This window comes from Mirounga angustirostris, unplaced genomic scaffold (genome assembly GCF_029215605.1).
Source record: "Mirounga angustirostris isolate CCGP_5_RB_7025 unplaced genomic scaffold, mMirAng1.0.hap1 SCAF_5, whole genome shotgun sequence".
NCBI classification, from domain to species: Eukaryota; Metazoa; Chordata; class Mammalia; order Carnivora; family Phocidae; genus Mirounga; species Mirounga angustirostris.
In genome coordinates, this window is record NW_026991713.1 from 69,761,541 (window position 1) to 69,780,402 (window position 18,862).

Sequence of the window (18,862 nt, forward strand, 5' to 3'; positions counted from 1 at the left end):
TCACCCATTTACTTAATCCTGTTTTATTACGTGTTTATTTTGTAACTTGTCTCCCATTCTTTGTAGATCAAGAAATGAGAACACTGGTATTTTACAAGAGTGTCTGGAATCTGGGGATGGCTCATAATAGCTGATGAGAGTGGCCTGTCCACATCTCTTCCAAACTCCAAGTTCAGGGGCTCCACATCAGTAAAACCTGAGCTCAATCATTACGGTAGTATTCCCTCCATGGCAAATGCCACAGATCATGTGCTGTGCCCCTGAAGAGTCAGTTCACCAACACACCGCTGGTGCTGTTTATTGATTTCAATGACAAATTTCAGAGACATTGCAGGAATTACCACATTTAACTACAGATTCCTACCCATAAAAAACAGGGCTGGACTATTTAATAATATCCTAAAAGACCAATAAAACCATGCAGCTGAACACAGCTCAAATTGCAGATTCATAAATAAGTGCTTATATTAACCCTCTAAGTTTTAGGGGGTTTTGTTTTTTAACACAACAAGAGATAACGGAAACAACCCTGTTATGCTTAAACTTTTCATCTCAGCGTTTCCAATGATCTGTTTATATTAAAACTAATTAAAACTGTCCTCTATTATAGCATTTTAATGATTTAAAAACAATTTTTTCTTGGGGCACCTGGCTGGCTTAGTCAGTGGAGCATACAACTCTTGATCTTGGGGTCATGAGTTCAAGCCCCACATTGGGCACAGATTATTTAAAAAAAATAAAAAATTTTTTTCTTAACATTCTGCCATTTGGTTTTCATGCCTTTGTAATTCTTTATCTCCTACATGTTCCTAACTATACCTTTCTCTTTCTTCTTTCTTGGTTATTGTTTCCTAAATGTGAGTGTGTTCCTCCTAACCTCATTTTTAACCTTGCTTGCTATTCTTACATGGCTCCAACCAACACTATGAATACAAATGTCTCTGAAATCTACTTCTTTCACTCATACCTTTATACTTTCAACTGACAGGGTGCTACTCCTTAGCTATTTAGCCATTACTTCAAATTCACCTCACACGTGTTCTTACTAAGCAGACACTAACGCCCTGCTTCAGAGCAGGGCAAAAGGGCTCAAAACCTTTGCTGTAACACGCTAAAGAAAATGAACCCCAAATTAGGATGAAAGAAAGAAACCAGCAAAGGAAAATTCTGAAGGTGGCAGTACTAAAACTGAAATCCAAGTGAACGTACTAGTGAGTACAAGAATAAATGGGGAGGAAGAAGATGAAGAGGAACACTGGTTCCATACATCAGGTAAAAAGTTCTTCCCATGGAGGTGAAATCAAAGCTGGAGAAGCAGCTTAATTTTCCAACAAACATTTAGAAGTACTATAAGAATTTAACATTATTTGGTGACTCTTTGAATAGAACAGCTGATATGAGTATCAACAATATTTGACAAATCTCTGTATAAAATAAAATTTCAGAAATATACCTTCTTCCTGAAAATACTGTTTTCCTGAGGAAGTAATGATGAAAAGAACTAGACTAATCCAAGCCTATCCAGTGTTAGTAATTACTGATAACCCATGTAAGAACAAAGGACACTACAAGAAAAAATATTAAAATCATCATTAGAGGGGCGCCTGGGTGGCCCAGTCATTAAGCGTCTGCCTTCGGCTCAGGTCATGATCCCAGGGTCTTGGGATGGAGCCCCGCATCGGGCTCCCTGCTCAGCAGGAGGCCGGCTTCTCCCTCCCCCACTCCCCCTGCTTGTGTTCCCTCTCTCGCTCTCTCTCTAATAAATAAATAAAATCTTAAAAAAAAAAAAATCACTATTAGAGATGAGTGAGTTAGGGACCGTGTCTTGCAAACTTTCAATTCTTGGTACAGTACCTAACATAAAGGGATAAAACAGATACTTTTGAATGAAAGTCTGATCAGTAAACAAACTTCACAGCACAGGTAAGACATTCACATCTCGTTTGATAATCAGCTGAAGCTTTGAAAGATAAATTAAGATATGAACAAATGAAGATGTGGTGGCTACAAAGATGCTAAGGAAAGCATTTATTTTTTTGAATCATGGATAAAGATATGCAAATTTGGGGCTCTTGGTTAGGAAGAACATGATTTCCCAGAGACCTATTGGTCAAGAAGGTATGAAAGACATTGGGGAGAGTATGTGCTATGGGGAGCGCTGTGAATTGTGTAAGACTGTTGAATAACAGACCTGTACCTCTGAAACAAATAATACATTATGTGTTTAAAAAAAAAAAAAAAGCAGGAAGGGAAAAATGAAGGGGGGGAATTGGAGGGGGAGACGAACCATGAGAGACTATGGACTCTGAGAAACAAACTGAGGGTTTTAGAGTGGGGGGTGGGGTGGGGGGATGGGTTAGCCCGGTGATGGGTATTAAGGAGCGCACATATTGAATGGAGCACTGGGTGTAATGTGCAAACAATGAATCATGGAACACTACATCAAAACTAATGATGTAATGTATGGTGATTAACATAATAAAATTTAAAAAAAGAAAAGAATAAATGAACAAATGCTCAACTGAAAAAAAAAAGAAGAAGGTATGAAAGAGAAGATGGAAAGGACACAAGAGAAATGCTCTTGTGGTACAGACACCAAAAAAACAACAAAAAAAAAGAAACCAGGTAAAGGGGTACAGAAAGCTTGTGCCACCTCTTCTTCTCCACAACAATCATCTTTAGGAGGTTAGAGATGTAACAAGTTGACATAAAGGCGTATTAACTATGAATATTTGAAAGTAAACTTCTAAACAGAACTCTCCTTTTAATACATCAGGGTAAAACCACATGGGCTTGCTTTTAAAAATACATGGTTAGACGTCTGCCTTCGGCTCAGGTGATCATCCCAGGGTCCTGGGACCGAGCCCCACATAGGGCTCCTGACTCAGTGGGGAGCCTGCTTCTCCCTCTCCCTCTGCCTCTCCCCCTGCTCATGCTCTCTCTCTCTCCCTGTATCTCTGTGTCTCAAATGAATAAAAAAAAATCTTTAAAATAAATAAATAAAAATATAAATAAAACATTATACTAACTGTACATATTCTGAATGTGTGGTACTGACAGATCATACTAAGTCCCTAAACAGGGATGCTATAAATGCCTACACTTATGGAAACATCATTAATTGATTACGGTTTTAGAACCTCAATTATTCTGATGCCAGAAAAGCCATAACTGTACTCCTCAGATTCACCCAGGAAACTTACAGCCAAAGCTCTCTTGTGAGTAAACAACAGATTCTCAAATAAGAACAATATACTGCAGAATCAATTTCAACAGCACATTAAACTGGATCAATTACAGTCCAAGATCTACGAGGAAAATACTAGATTATAGATATAGATTATAGTTCAGGATCTCTTCACATGACACAGCTCATCCCAATAATCCTTTTCCACTTATATCCTTCCACCAACTTCTACTCACCATTCAGGTATCACCTAACATACCTATTCTTATGGAATGTCTGGTTTGTCTCCCTAACCAGATCATAGACTCAGAGGGCAAAGACTGGATCCATCTTGCTTGGCAAACCATTTATGAGAAATAAAAGACCTTATGAGTACTGAACACAAATACAATGACTTTCAAACCAAGAAACGCTCTAATATTCAGTCACCGAGAGAATGGGTTTATCCTCCCTTCCTACTGCCTAAAATATCCATGATCTGACTTCTATTACCATGCCACTCTAAACCTGCACCAAAGAAACCTTCTTTTTAATGGCAGAAATAAATCACTAAATTTATTGGAATTTCAGCTATAATCCAAAAAGTCATGTGGACTTCTAAATATATTCACAATCAAAGGTCTTAAGATATGTTTTTTCCATTCCACTGAAGTTAAATAATGGAGTCTATCTTCCAAATATACTCTTCTCAAAATGTATTTTTAATTCTTGGACATTTTCAGTTATTTTAGTAGATGTGCCTTCAAAAAGGACTAAACACTAATGAATAATAATCCTTCTTTAACATTATCTTCTATATAGACTTACATAGAATTAAATAAATATATTTAATAATGGCTGCTGGTATCAAGAAAATAAAGGGATACTGGGCCCAAAGTCAGAACTATAGAAACACAGATACAGACCAACCAAAACAATAAACTCGCAAATCTTCTGTAGTAATATTTTTAAAAATCTACCAAAATGTCACACAGCCTAATTAATGTATAAGCATAGTGATAAATCTGACATTAATCCATAGGCAAATGTTTAAAAGGAATTAACAAAGAGGTAGTTTCTATGTATTTAAATAATCATGACACAATGGATTTACAATGCAAGGCAACCTTATGTCACTGTTTTTTTGTTTTTGTTTTTAAAGATTTATTTATTTATTTGACAGAGAGAGACACAGCGAGAGAGGGAACACAAGCAGGGGGAGTGGGAGAGGGAGAAGCAGGCTTTCCGTGGAGCAGGGAGCCCAATGTGGGACTCGATCCCAGGACCCTGGGATCACCTGAGCCGAAGGCAGACGCTTAATGACTGAGCCACCCAGGCGCCCCATGTCACTGTTTTAATAGAGAAAATGCTTTCTAACTTAAGAGTTTCAAGAAAGCACCTGACAAAGTCTTCCATGAAATCCTCAAGAGAAAAGGAAGACAAGATGGGGGATCACAACTGGTTGAAAACAATGCAGATAAATGGCTGAGGTCTACAGACAGAGGTCTCTAGAGGTTTCTGTATTTGGCTGTATGCTACTCAAGATAATTATTAAGGACTAATACAAAACACAAAGCATATGTCCTTTGACGATGAAACAGAGCTACTTTTATCTACTGCAAGTATACAGGATCACTAAATGAGATTTTAAGACCTCTACAGAAGAGAGTAATAAGTCAAAGTTAATTAGATGATATTTAGCATTCTTAGATTTCTTTTAATATATAAACTACACTCAAGCAATTGCATCTAAAAAAAAAAAGTACAGGCTGAAGGGCATTTTGTTTAATAGTAATATATATGAAAATGGCTTAGGTTTCTACAGTTTCAATAAGGGCCAGTGATACAGTGCGGCTGATAAAAGTTCACTTCTGCATCACAACTTAAAAGGAACAGAAAAAAAATTAAGGAAGCAAAATTCTGAAAACATGTCAAATAAAAGGAATAGCTGAAGGAACTAAATATATTTAAACCAAAGGGGGAAAAAACTGAGAAGATTATGATGGTACTCTTCAAATACATAAAAGATGAAACATTTTTATGGCTCTAAGACAAATATCTAGTATTACATAGATGTTACAGGAAAAGATTTTAATTGTTTTATAAAAAATGAACTATACAAGGAAAGAAGGACTGGACTGTGATATAGTAAATTTACCACAGGAAGGATTTTAACAAAGAACCTCAGGGTATGGGAGACTGAACTTAGTGATTTCTGGTGTCACTATTAGTGCTATTATCCTAAACAAAAGAGTAAGATAGGAGAACAATGGGATTCAACTGAGAAAGAGGAGAAAAAAGGAAATAAATATCTGAGAGAGAGTTCACAAATGGGGAGATATTTAGTTAGATTAATAGGAATAAAAATAAACTTCAAGTAGAAATAGACAAGATATACATACAACAATTTTAACTAGAATGGTATCATAATAAAGGGAAAAGCAATGAGGTTAACTAGGACTTAGTGTGTAAATATGGACAACAAAAAGGAACAAAAAATATTATAGTGACTACTATAGTGCCAATTATGAACATGTTAGTCCAATTAAGCTAAAGGCAGAAAATTCTTAAAAAGCACAGAATGAAAATAACATTTTGATTTAGGAGAATAATTAGTCTAAAGCAGTACAAGGTTCACAGGATTAACTCAAAAGGCTAAGTAGAAGAAATTTAATAAAATACACACGTAGACATGTGTATGTGCACGTAAGCACAAAATGGGAAACAGGTAGTTGAGATAAAAAAGTAGCAAAAATCATTTTGTGGCTTATAATTAATCACATAAGAGATATATTAAATGCACAGAAGAATTATGAAGAATTAGTCCTTCAATGGTTACCATGGCCAAACTACTGGTGATTTTTTTTTTTTTTTTTAAGATTTTATTTATTTATTTTGACAGAGAGAGACACAGCTAGAGAGGGAACACAAGCAGGGGGAGAGAGAGAGGGAGAAGCAGGTTCCCCACTGAGCAGGGAGCCCGATTCGGGGCTCGATCCCAGGACCTTAGGATCATGACCCGAGCCGAAGGCAGACACTTAACGACTGAGCCACCCAGGCTCCCCACTACTAGTGATTATTAAAATTACACTGAAAAATGTGAACAAAAAGCAAAAAATTAAAAGTCAAACAGCAAAATGAGGGCATAAGGAGAGCAGGAAAATTATTTTTACTTGTTATTTGTAGAAACATTTAAAATCTTTGACAAAATTTCAATTTACATTTAAAAAACTAAATTAACACACTGTTGCTAATTAACCCAGTTTAAATAACTGATAATTTAAGGACCCTGTTTCTCAGTTCTTTTTTGAAGAAAAGCAAGGTGCCATCATTATCTGTCACATTTAGATTAAAAGCAAGAACTGGTATCACAAATATGTAACATAACAATTACTTTTTCCAATTATTGTTTAAAATAAGACTTCTCCATTAAATTTTGCAAGATGATTTTATGTAACTACTCTGAAAACTATTTACATGAAAGGAGTATAGAAAAACATTTTAATAGCTCAGCCCAAACAGTTAAGGAATCAACCCAAGTAACTTGTAAAGAGAGTTTTCCAGAACAAACTTTTTTTGATAGAAGAACTTTACTTTAGAAGCTCAAGGACTTAAAAAAAATAAGCATAAAGACATTACCAAAGTTGTATGCTCTATTTCACTCAATTTGCACCATATTTTAGTCTCCCAGCTTTCTTCATTATCTTTTTATCACTCCAGATAGTAAAGGTATTAGGCCTCAAAGGGGAAAGTCTGCTGGAGACCCTAAGGAGTTCCTCTACATGGTTCCTCTACATTTCATCACAAGATTTTAAAGTTTTTAGCACTAACTACCAGGCTGAAAGCAGACAAAAAAATGCCTCCCTCAAAATTTGTTTCAGAGGAGAAATGGAAAGAATAAGATGAATTCACTAACAACTATCTTAAGTAACAGGTTCACTACAAGCTGTCAAGTAAGAATCTTAAGCTCCCATTTTACTCATGTTTTGTTCAAAAGCCTTCATAATCCGTTTCCAAAGATACTTTCCTCCTCTTAATCAAATCATTAGATTTGGATTAAGTCATATACATCCAAAAAAAAAAGTATCTTCTTAGAAGGTGTCTAGCTAATTATATCTGTGCATGTGAGTGTGCATTAGAACTCAGATGCTGGGGCGCCTGAGTGGCTCAGTCGTTAAGCGTCTGCCTTCAGCTCAGGTCATGATCCCAGGGTCCTGGGATCGAGCCCCACATCAGGCTCCCTGCTCAATGGGAAGCCTGCTTCTCCCTCTCCCACTCCCCCTGCCTGTGTTCCCTCTCTCTGTCTCTCTCTGTCAAATAAATAAATAAAATCTAAAAAAAAAAAAAAAAAAAAGAACTCAGATGTTACTTATCCTCTTGAAAGGGGAGAGGGAGGGAAAGAAGAAAGTGAAACAATGAGAAAATATCAAACTATAGACCCTGAACTCCATAGTAAAGCTTTCAGTTACCTGGAACTATATGCTTATTTTAAGCAATCAGGCATATATGTAAATGATTTTGTTTTAAATCTACCTCAACTGACATGCTTAACCTCCTGTACGACCATTCATACACTTGTATCCAAAAATATGTTTTTTGGAAGCCCCACTCTACCTAGCTCTGAAAACAGCAAAAAATTGATAAATGTTTGTTAAATACTGGAATCCAGCAACAGCTACAATGGAGACAATCCAATGATTTGAAGTGATCTTCCATCACTCCCAACATGCAGGAAGCAAATGCTATTAAACTAAAACTATTCAAAAACAAAAACAAAAACAAAACAGTTAATAGGAAGAAAGTTAAAAAGTAAAGAAAAAGAAATACCCTTGACTTTTCTGGTGTCTGTATCTTGGCTTATAAATTCCCTCTACCTAGAAGATAGTTGTAGAAATCTGAAATAAAAGATGAGCCCAAATGTTGATTTCCTCCATCACATGTTTTTCTAACTACCACAGTGAGAATCTCTCTCACCTTAACCTGCTCACACCATCTTAACTCATTTATGACATATTAATTCTTCTATCAAAGTTAAGAAGGCATGAGGAAATGTTTGTGAATGAGCTCAACTGCAGATAGTGGAGTCCAGAAAGCTAAAACAGATTATCTAGAAAATAAGTTGCTTCATTTATTTATTCCAACACATACTAAGCAACTCAGTCAGAATGACAGGCCATGATTGCACAGAATGCCATGCACGTCTAGGTATTCCAAATTAAAAAAAAACAACAACAAATTGGAGGTTGGAAAAAAATGAACCTAAAGTAGGTTTTTAGCTCTAAAATCTATAAGATTATATACCTTATATTTAGGGGAAATCACTGATATTTTTCATGAAAAATATACTATCAAATATATATACAGATAGACAGATATCTTCTAGTGACAGAAGATTAAAGAGGATGGACTAGCACAGGAACTAGCAGAAAATACAAAAGTATATAACTTTCCAACATGATTACAAACACACCTCTTCTGTGCTGAAGAATTAGAAGTGAAATGTCAATGTGAACTGCAACTTGAAATGGTTCCAAAAAATGTGTGTGTGTAGTATTCATTATATTTTCAACTTTTCTATGTTTCAAAATTTTCAAAATAAAAGGTTAAAAATATATCTTACAATACCTATAAGGCAATCTGAATCAGTACATTCTCATTAGTGGAGGTTGTAAAAGAAGTTTTAAAAATACATACTTCTATGTTGAGATTGATGGAAAGAGTACGTTTTGCTTCTTTCTGGAGAGTAGCTTCTACTACTGACACTGGAGCCAGACCTGCTGTGTGGAGAATCCTTCCGACCTACAGGTGAGTCTCTGAAAAAAGGAGTGTCTCTTTTATGAGGAGACCGGTCTCTCGTGTAATGGGAAGAATAGAAACTTTTTCTTCTAAAGCCATCTCTCATGTCCCTTTGAAGAAAAAAAAAAAAAAAGCGAATTATATCCTCTAACTTACATACACAATACAAATGGCAAAAGCTCTGATTATAAGCTACTCTTTACACTGTAATCTTGGCTCCCCCCCCCTTTTTTTTAACCACCACCTAACTTTTTTTTTTAGATCGAGAGAGTACAAACAGCGGGGAGAAGCAAAGGGAGAAGGAGAGAATATCTAAAGCAGACTCTGCACTGAGCGCAGAGCCCAATGTGGGACTCAATCTCACAACCACGAGATCATGACCTGAGCTGAAACCAAGAGTCAATGCTTAACTGACTGAGCCCACCCAGGCACCCCATCACCTAACTTCTAATGTCAGTCCACAAAAAAACTTTATCAGTGATGTATGATTTAGAATGCGTACACTTTTTCAGTTTGGGGATAGAACCAGGTGGTTAAGATCAAGTGACTTTATTCTAAGTAAACACAGAAATGTTATGATGTGAAAAACATAGTCATAAAGTCTCTACTTCTGTTTGCCATTAACAATATTCTACATAGCTACCATACTCTCAAAGACATCTAGAGAATATCAAAGATTTCCCAAGTGAGACATTTCATGATCTCTTATCCACTTCTAAGTATACTACATACTACTGGTATTCAACTGCTGTGATTTTGCTTCCCACGTTCCAATTTGGCAGTCTCTACAGACATTTTTGTTGTCATAACTGGAGAGGTGGGGTTGCTGCTGGTGGGTAGGACCAGGGATGCCACTAAAACCCTACAATGCCTAGGACAAGTCCGATACAAGCACACAACAAAATCTGACCCAAAATGTTAGTAATGCCAAGGCTGAGAAACCCTGGTATATACCTATTAAGTCCTTGCTCTCCTGAATTTGCATCCTTAGCGTACAGATTGTTGCTTATCTCTAACCACCAGCTTTTACTAAATCACCTCTACTTTTACAAATTAAATTTCCTTATTAAGCAATATCCAATTCAACGTAGAAAGTCCGAAGAGTAAAACTTTATAAAGCAAAACTAACTTTAAAACATCAAAGAAGGGTGCCTGGGTGGCTCAGTTGGTTAAGTGACTGGCCTTCGGCTCAGGTCATGATCCTGGAGTCCCGGGATCGAGTCCCACATCGGGCCCCCTGCTCAGCAGGGAGTCTGCTTCTCCCTCTAACCCTCCTCCCTCTCATGCTCTCTGTCTCTCATTCTCTCTCTCACAAATAAATCTTAAAAAAAATTAAAAAGATTTAAAGCATCAAAGCAAACCAAAATTACTAAATGAAACTATCAAGATCTGAGCCTCCATTTAAAGGAACACTTGGCATCAAACAGGTTTTAAGCGAAGATTTAACAAGTGTATTTCCATATTAAAATTAAGGAACATTGCATTTCAGAAAGAAGAATGCTAAGAGACAAACCAATGACGTGAAATTTCAAATGTTCAGAAAATTTCAGCATATTGATCAGCAGTCCCTAATACATAAATAGTCATTAGCAGATTAAAACCCAAAATATATTGTCCTTACAGATACAATTATAATTCTCTGGGCCAAAGTAGAAAAGAGCTAAAACTCATTTAGGATAAATGAACTCAGACAAAATACTAATGCCAAAATAAAGCATTCAAGAAATTCTAATGCATTCGAACTCAATCAGCAAAATTACAGAAGCCATATCAACATCACTGAGAGCCTAGTGGCTACATATGTATTACACAGGTCTCAGGACCTGTACCAGGGGCCGAGGACCCAATGATAAACCAAATGGATGCAGTCACTCCCCCGTCATGGACCTCTCATGCTAGAAGAGGCAGTTTAAACAAATTAACATAAAACATGTGAATGCAGTCAAGCGTGTACACAGGGAGACTAATTAGGAGCTGACTCATGCAGACAAGAGACAGTGGTAGCTTAGATAAGGCCAGAGCAGGGAGCACTTTAACACGCACAAGAGTGCATCTTTATAGATTCAATGGGACATGGTGAATGACTAATGAGTGTTAAGAGACAGGGGATGCCAAGATGATTCCAAGAATTCTGGCATGATGAATTACTGAAATGAGAAAAAGAGATTTGAGAAACTGGGGTGTGGTAAGAGATCCACATTTGGATTTGAACACATTAAGTTTGAGATGCTCACGTAACAGCCAGTTAGGAGGCAACTAGACACATCAGTGACAAGATCAGAAGAGATTTTTTGGCTATAACTATAAGTTGTTCTATAAATAGGCAGTATTTAAAGCCTCGGGTAGGGCCCAGAATCTAGGACTAAAAAATTACATTGGAAGAGAAATGGACTATCTGAGAATGAAAGAGAAGAGCCACAGAAACATGAGGGAAACCGGTAAGGAAGTTATCAGGGAAGCCAAGGAAAGACTGCTGTAAGAAGATTTCCTACACTGAAATTAAATGAGCTCTTACCGGTAACTTATCTAGGTGAAGAAGAGCAGCAGGCCCACATGCCCAGTAAAGACTGCCTACTTTGTCCAGCAGGAGGCAGGGTGGGGGAGTAGACAAAGTACTGAACTACAGTTTCCTAATCCTGACACCAGATGGCGGTAAAATCACAACAGCATAGTTCAGAACCATCAGAGTGGCCTGGGGTGACTGAATATACTTGGGGGAAGTACATGTCAGATTTTTAATATCTCCGAGTAGAGTAAGGTCTCTCCTCCCCTTCACATCAATCCCTCATATTTCCCATCAGATTGAGCAAAAACATCACAACCAGCATCATCTACTTTAAGTATCCTCTTTGATAAAGTAGTAATACTAGCCACGTCATTTATTCATGTTAGTGTGTATATATATTTTTAATATTCCTATCTCTTTTATCTCTATATCCCAATATATGAAAGGCACTATGGGGAACTACCCTGGTTCTAAAGAAGCTTAGTATGTTGCGGGGGGGGGGGGGGGGGGGGGCACGCCGGGGTAGTAAATGCTCCAGAAAGCTGAAAAGGCTGGTACTGCAATTCAGAAGAGAAATTTGTATTAGATGGAAAAGTGATCTGGAAGATCTTTAAGATAAAATTTATATCAACATTGTTGAACAGAAATATAATCAAGCCACAGATGTAACAGCTATATTTAAAAAGAGAAACGGGCGCCTGGATGGCTCAGTCAGTTAAGCATCTCAGGTCATGATCCCAGGGTCCTGGAATCAAGCCCCAGGTCGGGCTCCTTGCCCAGGAGAGAACCTGCTTCTCCTTCTCCCTCTGCCCCTCCCCACAGGGTGCCACCCCCTGCCCCCGCCACTCATGCTCTCTCTCTCAAGTAAATAAAATCTTTAAAAAAATAAAGAGAAAGAGGTGAAACTAATTTTAGCAATATTTTTTATTTAACCCAATATATATAAAATATTATCAACATGTAAGACGAAACCAGAGAGAGAGACAAACAGTAAGAGACTCTTAATCATAGGAAACAAACTGAGGGTTGCTAAAGGGGAGGGAGGTGGGGGGATGGGGTAACTGGGTGATGGACATTAAGATGGGCACGTGATGTAATAAGCACTGGGTGCTATATAAGACTGATGAATCATGTACCTCTACCTCTGAAACCAATAATACATTATATGTTAATTAATTGAATTTAAATTAAAAATAAATTTTAAAAAAAGGACTGACAAGCTGTTAGGAAAGGAGGAATCTGGGTTGTTCCAGGAGGGAAGAGAAAGAGTGGGGAGGGGTCCATAAATGGTGGAAGGCTGTATGCAATAGGACCCCCAAATCTTTAAAAAATAAAATAATCTAAAAAATAAATAAAATTTAATGAGATATTTTACATTCTCTCTTTTTCACCTTAAATCTTGAAAATCCCAGTGTGTATTATATACTAACAGAATATCTCAGTCTGAACTGGCCATATCTCCAATGGAACTTTGGCTACCAGCTCCCATATTAGACAGCACAGATTTACACGGTAGGGAAAGTATTCCAAGTTTCAAGAAAAAGCAAATAAGTTTTAAAGGATATTAATGTGAACAAAATAAGAGTAATCAGAAGAGTGAAAACTTTAAAAAGCATTTACTAAAAAGCAAAGGAAGAGAAGTCTTAAAGGATAAAGGAAAGTTAATACCATATACTACATAGGCTGGAAGAGATCTCTGCATTTAACGACTTAGGAGTCATTTGACCAGGGAATGGGCTGTCCAATAAAAACTTTGGAAACCAAAGCAGATTATAAAAAAATCAAGATATATCTACTAAAGGAGTTGAGCCATTAGTTTTCTTCCAAAAAATCTGGCAGAGGAAGGAAGGGAGAGAATTGGAACAATACTTTAAGGGAAAGGGTTTATTTGATCATACAAGTAAATGAGAAATAAGAAGTAAAAAGGGTGCCCGGGTGGCTCAGTTGGTTGAGCATCTGCCTTCAGCTCAGGTCATGATCCCAGGGTCCAGGAATCGAGCCCCACATTGGGCTCCCTGCTCATCAGGGAGTTTGCTTCTCCCTATGCTCGTGCTCTCTCTTTCAAATAAATAAAATCTTAAAAAAAAAAAAAAAGGAAGTATCATCAACTGCCTGCTGCCACCCATTTCGTGTGGCAGATACTGGTCCTATGGATTCTGCTGAGAAACTTTCAGAGCAATTCAGCCCACTGGATGTATCCTCTTAATGTACTGAACTCTGTCTCCAGAAATTCTAACCTCTTTTCAGACATGGAAAATCCTCCTTAATTCCTGAGTGTTAAGAAAGCAGATACAACTTTGTCTTCTTTATTAACAAAAATCATACAGTTTCTTCCAATTAACAGGAAATCTCTCCTTTTAATGTTTTATTAATCTTTTACTTCTGTGTAAGGTTTATTCAATCTTTCTCATGCAAAAAAAGTTTTAGCTTCATTTTAAATAAACTCTTTTTGACCAAAAAAGAAAAAAAAAATGTATCATCAAATCAGGAGGGAGAGGGATAGAGAAGACTGTGAGCCAGAAATTATAATCATCCAGTAAGAAAAAATTTATCAGAAAGTACAAAGGTAAGGACAGGGGGGAATAAATGGGGACATTCAAAGATAACAATGGAACAGTGGCCTGTCAGAAGTATGCCCAGAACTCATCTGACTCAAGGAATTTGGAGGCAAGTGAGTTGAGAGGGCAGTTAGGTTCCAGGTATGGAAAAGGGATAAACAAAGAATGGTAGAAAATATACCGACTCTATTTTGAAGTGAAAAGATGAAGTCCCTGCCCCAGGCTTATATTCTAATGGGGAAAAGAGCCTATAAATAAAACATTTCTGAGTGACAAGTAATATAAAGTAAGGTGGATGTGAAGGAGGCTATTTTAGATAAAAGAAATGGAACCTCACAAAGAACAAGGTTGCGAAGAGATCTGATGTATGTTTATAGTGATCAGACTAACTGCCCTGTGAAAGTATCATATGTTAATGGGAAAGGCATAATGATGAATCAGAGGGCCTTCTTAGAGTTCACAGAATTATAGAGCACCAAAGTTTGAAATACTAGCCCTGTATACAGGGCTTAACAGAAGCATCACCTACTAGAGGAAAGAAAGGGGGTTAGGGCATGTTAAGGCCCTCGTGAACTAGACGCCTAAGTACTGAAAGACCCATCCAAAGTAACTATTAACTTCATGGCAAGTTACTTAACCGCCCTATGCCTTAATTTCCTCATCTATAAAGTGGGAACAGTACTACCTACCTCACAGAATTGTTGCAGGGAGTAAATGAGATAATATATGTAAAGTGCTTAGAACAGGGACTGGTACACAACACTCAACAGATGTTAGCTTCTTCTACGACAGCATTACTATATTTCTATCAAATCAATAATGGTTTGCAGCAAAAAACAACTAAGTATGCCAATGTGAACTGCTTGATAGTTTTATCCTTCAGAAAAGCAAAACTACAGAATCTTGTATATTGGCAGGAGTTTAAAACCTACTCATAATAATAAAACCTCTAGAAAACACTTCAAGTTGACTTCCCAAGGAATTTACTTTACAGAGGATGAAATATAGATAATTCAATTTCAAGAAATTCAGCTATGGAGTTCACAGAGTACACAGACATGAAGCACATATAAAGTGAAAAGGAGGCAAAAAGACCACTCATTACACTGGGGGTCAACAAACATTTGCTGTAAAGAGGCAAATAATACTGAGACTTTGTGAGCTGTACGGTCTCCATCACAGCTTCTCAACAACATTCCAGCAGAGCACAACAGCAGCCATAGACAATAGGTAAACAAATGTGCCTGGCTGTGTTCCAATAAACTTACCAAAAAAGACAACTGGTCAGATTTGACCAATGGACTGTAGTTTACCGACCCTTGATCTAAACAGTTACATACCTCCTGAAAGTTTTCAAACAATCTAATAGAGAAAAGAGGTTACTTACAGATTCATATTTCTCATAGAATACAAAGAAATACATGGAGATTTTTTTCCATCCTATCCCTTGCCCATCTCTTAAAATTTTGCACTTCAGAAGCTATATTTTGGAAAGCAATTACACAATGATAGAGGGATATGTTTTAGCTGATTTATACCTTCTTTTTTACCAGAGAACTGACATAATAATAAAAAGCTTTTCTCAAAATACATTCCAAAAAATACTAACCCACAAGATGTTGGTATTTTTCATCTCACCACAAAATCCAAAGAGGGGGTTCTATGGGTAAATAACTTTGGGAAACATGGAGTTTAATAAAGTTAAACATATTGGGCGCCTGGGTGGCTCAGTTGGTTGAGCGACTGCCTTCAGCTCAGGTCATGATCCCACGGTCCTGGGATCGAGTCCCGCATCAGGCTCCCAGCTCTGCGGGGAGCCTGCTTCTCCCTCTCCCACTCCCCCTGCTTGTGTTCCCTCTCTCACTGTGTCTCTCTCTGTCAAATAAATAAATAAAATCTTTAAAAAATAAAAATAAAAAAATAAAGTTAAACATATTTATTTACAGTGACACTTCTAAGAGCATTCCCTACAGACAGATGTAGATTCAAAAGTTAGTTCATCTGCATATATATGGCCTTTTGACCTTAATTTACTCAACATCTCTGAGCTTCATTTTCCTAACTTCTCTGAACACAGCAACTTTGCAATGAATGGTATCTATTATTATAGTTTCAGGCTTTTGTCATGTTGTTGTCCGTGATCTCATTTTTTAACCTTTTTAACCTTTGGGTTAACCTTTTAACCCAAACACATGGATCCTTAAGTTTTAAACATTTTCCCTAACTCTGAGACAATTTAGGGTATGAATGATCAATTCTCTTCTTATAACTCATATCATGATAAATTCGGGTTGGTTAAAAAGCTAAATGTTTGGAAGGGACAGAAGGGAAAGACCCCTCAAGAGAAAAAATGCTAAATAATTATAAGCCTATTTTGCATCAAAATACCAAGTTTTAAACTACATGCTAAAAAGGGCTCTAAAGTTATAAGTTATAATTGGATTTAAAGCAAATTTCCAATTAAGGGGGAAAATCCTAATACCAATGGCAAAGCCTTAAATAGTAATGTTTCATAATTTAATTCATGCTGACAAAACTGTTGAATTGAACATACCAATAAAAAAATGGTGAAGGATATGAAGATAATGGCATCACATCACTAAATATGTATTTAAGATAACCTGTTCTTTTAAGTTTTCCCAATCAAATAGGCAAATGATCTCATCCAGTAGTGAAAACAAGGATAAACAGACACATAAGCTTCCTCATGAATAATAAACAATTTGGATTGGCCTGGAAATTGCTAGGGATTCAATGGTCCTAAAAATGGAAAACACTACTCTAGTTCACAAAACAGGGTTAAACTTCCAAAGTCCACACAGAGAGCAAACACTAGATAGAGCTGGAAGTATCATTCTTTTCTGTCAGAATGCTTTATCTTCATTAACAAGTTTCCTTTTTCTCTCCTCTATATGTCTGTACAAATCTGGCTTTTGCTAGGCTCAATCTAATGTCACAAAAGGCTGCAGAATATTTTGGTTTCCTTTGTCTTCTTGGTGTAACACCTGTTTAAGGTAGTTTGCACTTGGTTTCAAACGTCAACCATGAGTTTCAGTGTTTGCGGGGAAAAAATTGAAACAATTCACTAATTCATAAATTAGATGGGCATTTTAATGTTTATTACTTCTCATTTAATTTTCTTTCCATCACAAACAGAGGTACACAATAGCTACCATGAATAATGGTGGGTACTCTTTAGATACCACAAGGTACTAGAACACATGATGTTAATTTTATGAAACAAATGAGTCCTAATTTTCTTAAATTTTTGTCTTCCATTATAACTTATGATAAATCTAGGTTAAAAATAGATATTCAAAGGCTGAGTTTTTTCTTTTTAATTAAGACAGTACGGCAAGGGCAAACGGAACAATCTTATATCTTAACCTTATACCTAAACAAAGATTTATTTATAGATTTATTCATAGATTTATTTTTAATTCTTTGGCATAATAACTGATGAGAGAATGCAATGAGTTTTTAAACATAACTCAATCAATAATGCTTTCATTAGTAAATTTCTTCCTAGTAATTCAGTAGGAATTTTTTTCCTTTCCTTCAGGTTTTGTTTATAATGTAACTGTACTACTTTTATAACGGAAACGTCTTTTTTTTTTTCTTTTTCTTTTTTTAGGTAAAGTCTACCTGCAACCTGGGGCTTGAATTCTTGACCTCTAACATCAAGAGTCACACGCTCTACTGACTGAGCCAGCCAGATGCCCCTATAATGGAAACACTTAAAACTTATTTTTATTTAATAAGAAATTAGGGGCGCCTGGGTGGCTCAGTTGTTAAGCGTCTGCCTTCGGCTCAGGTCATGATCCCAGGACCCCCGCATCAGGCTCCCTGCTCCAAGGGAAGCCTGCTTCTCCCTCTCCCACTTCCCCTCCTGTGTTCCCTCTCTAGCTCTCTGTCAAATAAATAAATAAAATATTGAAAAAAAAATAGCTCTTTATAATAAAAGGTTAAATTTAAAGATTTTTTTTTCCCCTCCCATTATGTTTCCTAAATCTTGGTGCCTGCTATTACATATTGCAACTAAATGCTATCAAATGACTAATGATAAAACAAACACAAAATAATTATAAATAGAAAAATTTTAAGTGTTCTGTTGCTCTTGGTTTAATAGCTTGTATTTCGGTACACTCACTCATGGTTTTAATTCTATACTATATATTTAATAGACATTTTCTACTAACAAAATTTTTGGCATACCATTTAAAAATATTTCTATTTCATAGAGTTCAAGACAAAGATACCATTACTTCAAGAAGCACCTCAATTTCTGCTACTTCAACAAAACATGACTACCACACTCAAAACCTACATCCAAAAATTGGGAATTGAGTAATTCCAACTACCTTGACTGCAAGAGAAAATCTAGGAAAACTGGACCTTTTTTTTTTTAAAGATTTTATTTATTTATTTGAGAGAGAGAGAATGAGAGAGAGCACATGAGAGTGGGGAGGGTCAGAGGGAGCAGCAGACTCCCTGCCGAGCAGGGAGCCCGATGTGGGACTCGATCCCGGGACTCCAGGATCATGACCTGAGCCGAAGGCAGTCGCTTAACCAACTGAGCCACCCAGGCGCCCCTGGACCTTTTTTTTTTTTTTAAAGTAAACTGCTGAGAATCATCAAAGAGCTAAGACTATAATAAAGAACTATGGAACCAAGATGCAAGACAAGTAGGAAGCTCAGAGATCTGGACCTATTTTTACTGAGCTGCTTTTCTCTTTATATATCCACCAATTTCAGAAGCAGCATCTCAGAGGATGAAAAACTGAGAAATGATTTTGATGGCGTCACAGGATTAGGATATAAAAACAGAGTCCAGAT

The 18,862-nt window shown here is 36.7% G+C and overlaps 1 protein-coding gene across 15 annotated transcripts in view; it reads right to left on the bottom strand.

Annotated features, from left to right (window-relative positions):
* Positions 1 to 18,862, bottom strand: part of PPHLN1 (periphilin 1) — a 163,813-nt gene that overhangs the window by 103,773 nt on the left and 41,178 nt on the right. For all 15 annotated transcript variants that reach the window (XR_010411551.1, XR_010411552.1, XR_010411553.1 and 12 more), the window contains one exon: positions 8,861 to 9,072. Coding sequence is in view for 12 of the 15 variants with exons in the window: in XM_054507098.2 (XP_054363073.1) it covers positions 8,861 to 9,072 (212 nt within the window). In the remaining 3 variants the exon portion in view is untranslated. The remainder of the gene's footprint in view (positions 1 to 8,860; positions 9,073 to 18,862) is intronic.